This window comes from Nanorana parkeri, unplaced genomic scaffold (genome assembly GCF_000935625.1).
Source record: "Nanorana parkeri isolate BGI_ZX_2015 unplaced genomic scaffold, ASM93562v1 scaffold1765, whole genome shotgun sequence".
NCBI lineage: Eukaryota > Metazoa > Chordata > Amphibia > Anura > Dicroglossidae > Nanorana > Nanorana parkeri.
The window spans coordinates 210,832-216,019 of NW_017308033.1; the positions used below are offsets into that span (position 1 = coordinate 210,832).

The 5,188-nt window shown below is 51.5% G+C and overlaps 1 protein-coding gene across 1 annotated transcript in view; it reads right to left on the reverse strand.

Moving 5' to 3' along the window:
- Positions 1–5,188, reverse strand: part of DNAI1 (dynein axonemal intermediate chain 1) — a 140,556-nt gene that overhangs the window by 103,334 nt on the left and 32,034 nt on the right. Inside the window, exon 15 of the mRNA XM_018571473.1 lies at positions 3,542–3,789. Coding sequence (XP_018426975.1) covers positions 3,542–3,789 — 248 coding nt within the window. The remainder of the gene's footprint in view (positions 1–3,541; positions 3,790–5,188) is intronic.

A 5,188-nucleotide genomic window follows, 5' to 3' on the forward strand; every position in this document is an offset into this window, starting at 1 on the left:
TAACCAAACTGCCGCCCCCCCCCCCCCAGCTACCAAAAGCACTGCAGATCTTTCAGCTCATTCATGACTCCAGCAAGTTTGTGTTCTATCAGGACCCTATCTCTTTGGGTCACATGGGGTGGCAGCAGGCAAAGCGGCATAATGTTTGCTGTGTGCCTGCCACCACCTTTCCGGCCAGAGTGTCCCAGGTTGCTAAGAGCCGAGCGGGAAGATGTGTAAGGACCATACACAAGTCTCTGACCAGCTCTTAGCAACCTGGAACGATCCTGCTTGTGTCCCCATGAGCTCCCGGCAACCAGTGACATCATTGGTTGGCAGGAGCTCGGCAGGACCCCAGCCACTGCTTGCAGAACCGTAGAGGAGTGACATGCAGCAGCCTCTCACCACGGCAAATTCCAACAAGCAAACTTTGATACTTCAAGGTACACTTAGAGCTTACCGCTAACCCAACACATTCCTATTCGTCCCTCATTACAATAGGCAGCCAATAAGAATGTGCCGCAGGCTGGGATGGGGAAAGCAAGCTTGGCTCATAACAGATTTCTATAAAGCGCATCCAAACCCCAGAACAAAAATGTAATCTATTGAAGCTTTTCCATCCTTACATGTGGTGGCCGCATTCATTCTTTTCTTGTCACCGGGTAACACATTTCCTGTGCTAGGGTGACAACACTCGCTGTACTGCATCTATGGAGGAGCAGTGTTGTCCCCCTAAGACAGGACAATCAACCAGATGAGGCAAGGTGTGTCAGGGGTCTGTATCCACTAAGAGAAGGACAGTCTGGTGGATTTTAGGGGCATAAGTGATGGTAGTGATACAGCAGAGGGTACAGGCGGTGGAATGTGGATGGCCAGACAACTGCGAAGCATGCCAGAGACTGGGTGGAGATAGAGGTGTCACAGGAGTCATAGGGGGGCATAGTGGTGCACTGGGATCACAGGATTGCACAGAATGCTCTGGGGTACACTGGGGTCATGGGGGGGCACAGTGGCACACTGGGGTCACAAGATTACATAGGATGCTCTGGGGTCACTGGGTGTATAGTGGCGCACTGGGGTCACAAGATTACACAGCATGCTCTGGGGTACACTGGGGTCATGGGGGGGGCATAGTGGCGCAGTGGGGTTACAAGATTACATAGGATGCTCTGGGGTCACGGGGTGTATAGTGGCACACTGGGGTCACAAGATTACATAGGATGCTCTGGGGTCACTGGGTGTATAGTGGCGCACTGGGGTCACAAGATTACACAGCATGCTCTGGGGTACACTGGGGTCATGGGGGGGCATAGTGGCGCAGTGGGGTTACAAGATTACATAGGATGCTCTGGGGTCACGGGGTGTATAGTGGGGCGCTGGGGTTATAAGGTTACATAGGATGCTCTGGGGTCGTGGGGTGCATAGCTACTTAATGGGCTCACAAGATTACACAGGATGCTCTGGGGTCACGGGGTGTATAGTGGGGCACTGGGGTTATAAGATTACATAGGATGCGCTGCGGTCACGGGGTGTATAGTGGCACAGTGGGGTCACAAGATTACACAGCATGCTCTGGGGTACACTGGGGTCATGGGGGGGGTATAGTGGCGCAGTGGGGTCACAAGATTACACAGAATGCTCTGGGGTCACGGGGTGCATAGTGGGGCACTGGGGTTATAAGGTTACATAGGATGCTCTGGGGTCACGGGGTGCATAGCTACACAATGGGCTCACAAGATTACACAGGATGCTCTGGGGTCACGGGGTGTATAGTGGCACACTGGGGTCACAAGATTACACAGCATGCTCTGGGGTTACGGGGTGCATAGTGGGGCACTGGGGTTATGGGTTGTATAGTTACGCACTGGGGTAATAAGGTTACACAGGATGCTCTGGGGTTATGGGGTGCATAGTGGGGCACTGGGTTAATAAGGTTACACAGGATGCTTTGGGGGTCACGGGGTGCATAGTGGGGCATTGGGGTACTAAGTTTACACAGGATGCTCTGGGGTACATTTTGTGTCATAGGGGTGCACAGAAGCGCACTAGGAGTCAGAGGGACTGCAGACATTGACAGGCGAGGAGGCATAGTGGAACACACTGAGGGCTGGAAGCAAGAATGGAGGACTCTGTGGTACAGTGGGATGGAAGATACTGAATCTGCAGGCACAGAGGACACTGAGGCATGAGGATGCAGGTGGGACTCTGGTAGTGCGGAGGATTGCCTTAAGCGCAGCGAGGCATTGAGTCACATGACGATTCCCGATTTAAAGCCGTGCCAATCAGGAGAGCAGTCTTCTGATTTACCAGGACACCGGGGCTACGAATGAGAATTGGAAGCTATGGTGGGTGGGTGTCGGAGAGTAGACCCAGCACTAGATCCCAAAAGATGTGAAGCAAGAGTGTGACAAGGTGTTCTATAGTACACAGAGAGAACTGGGAACAATGTAACTGATAACAGTCAGCACAGGCTGAGTGCAGAGGAAGCTATGAACTTACAGGTTTTCTTGCAGGATCAAAAAGGTCTATTTTTTGCATTTATTGAACAGATAAAAACACTTTCATTGGTATATTCAGCAGACCAAAAGGGATGAAAATAAGAGAGGTTCAGTGTCAGGGTTAAAGAAGAACTATGGGGTAAGTGTTTTTCCCCATAGTTCTCCTAAGGGTCACGGGAGGACATAAACTAGCGTCCTCCCGTGACCCATAGCTCAGCATATAGGGAGCTACAGCTCGCGGTATACTGAGACCGCCGCAGCCGGGACGGATCCCGACATTACTGTCGAGATCCACCCAGCTGCGTGAATGACAGCTGGCTCTGCCTATCTAGAGGCAGAGCCAGCTGTACCCGCCCCCTCCCCCATCTGTTCCACCAGTCAGCGCTGGAGGATCGGACAGGGGAGGGGGGAATCCCTGCAGGGAGCCGTGAATGACAGTCACGGCTCTCTGCAGGGATAGATCGAGAAGTGAGCAAGCGCCGGTATGTGTTCGCTCACTTCCCAATCAATTGAGCCGACGTGGAACAGTTTCACAGGTTGGCTCGAACGAAGAATGAAAATCACTCACCTCATAGTTCTCCTTTGCAGATAGATTTTGGTGGGTGTGTATTTAAGCATAAAAATAGATTATAGAGAGTAACATTTCACAGTCCAGTTTATAATTGATAGCAGTGTTGAGTGAATTCCACTTTAACATACATAAAGAGCAGAAATGATAACAAAAATGTGTCTCCCCCAAGGCAGTGCCACGTGTTGGTACTTGTGTAGTTTGCACTGTAAGTACACAGGTTCTAGCCATCTGTGGACTTGGTAAATGTAGAGCCGGGGCTCTGTACCCCCCACCAGTGTCTGGACACAGATGACATCTTCAGATTCAGCTCTGAAGATGGCAGTGGTGGGGTGTTGGGTGTGCAGGTTTTGGATATGTCAGACATTTGATGGTGTATGGCTAGTCCTGGGGGCGAATGTGGGAGATGGGCTGCAATTCCCCCAGCTCTGAGCCCTCTCCTGTCTAATAGGAAACTTCCCGAGTGATCATTATCAATGTAAAAGTGGACACTGACCTGCCACACGGGGTCGGTGTGTTTGCCGAACTTGGCCGAGCTCATGTACTTCGGCTGCGGGCTGCTGGATTTCAGGTTGAAGATGGCCACGTTCCCATCATAGAAGCCCACGGCCACCAGGTACGGGTTTTCTTTATGGACGTCCAAGCACATGACTCCGCTTTCCGTACTGAAGATGTATTCGGGGAAGGAGGGATTCTTCAAGCTGTAGAGAAGGAGCATCCCCCGGCTCTGCTTCATGAAGTCATCTGCGGAAGGGGAGAGAGAGAGCACGGGTGTTATCACACACAACATAAGACCTCGTCTCCACGTGTGGCACACAGGACGGATGTCATGGGTCTACTCTGCCCCTGAAATGCCCAATTATGTTATATTGACAGTACATGTGACAGTATACAGGGAAGCGGCAGTGGTGCGCTGCATCTAAGAAAGCCGCCATACAGCGTTCAAAGACAGCAACGCAAAAAAAACTTTAGGCTTCCAGTGATGATGCTTTAGGGCTCAGTCACACTAGATGCAGTGCGTTCCGACCCGATTTTGGCCGGAACGCACTGCCTCGCATTGCGGCTGGCTCACTTTTTAGTGGGGTAGGAGGGGGCTTGGAGGGCCATTCAAGTGAATGGCGCCGCAAGGCACATTGTGCCTGCGGTCCGAACCTGTGCGGTGCGATCAAAATGCTACAATTTTGATCGCATCGCACCGGACCGCAGGCACAATGTGTGATTCACTTGAATGCTCCGCCACGCCCCCTCCTACCCCACTAAAAAGTGAGCCGGCCGCAATGCGAGGCAGTGCGTTCCAGCCAAAATTGGGCCCGAACGCACTGCATCTAGTGTGACTGAGCCCTTAAGCGACTCTGTCATGATACATAGCCGACTTTATTTACCCTCAAATCCCAACATCTGAAGGCTGCTCTCTTCAGTGGACAACAATTAGGCCAATGCCAATAGCTCGTGGTCACCCTTTACGCCGCCTGTTCTTAATAAGACAGTGAGGTCACGGGATCACAGGTTTTAGTAAAGCAGAGCTCCAAACTTGTAACTCATTCCTTACCACACCTTGCCGCGTCTGATCCTGCCCACCACTGCCATATCCTGCCCACTGCCGAATAATCTGATGTGATTCTGGACACTATAGGTGGCGCAAATAACCACGCCCCCAAAAGCGAGTGTTATGGAGGTAAGCAAGATTTGGGGCATGATATTACCTTCACATGGCCAACGCTGAGAAGTTGCATATGGTATATAAAATGGAGACATTGAGCCTTTAGTTTTACCTTCCACCCGAAACAAATATTGAAGGCTTTGGCAGAGGCAGAATCTGGGCCCTAAACCAGCTGCTCTGGGTGGACAGTTAAGCCAGGGGCATAAGGGAATGATTTGCATAGCTCTGCCTACTATCCTAAAAAGAGGAAGCAACCCAGAGGCATAACTAGAAACCTCAAGCCCCCAGTGCAAGAAACCATGAAGGTCCCCCTCCCATCAAAAAAAAAATGATTAGAGGGCAAGCAGAGGCAAGTATCCTCCTGCCCCCTCTCAGGGTATATGGAGTGAGCCGACGGTTAGTGGGTAGAACGTGGTGGTATGAGTATCAACAACCACAGGAGGGAGCTGCAGAGCCTGCTGCATGCTGGGAGCTATAGTCCTC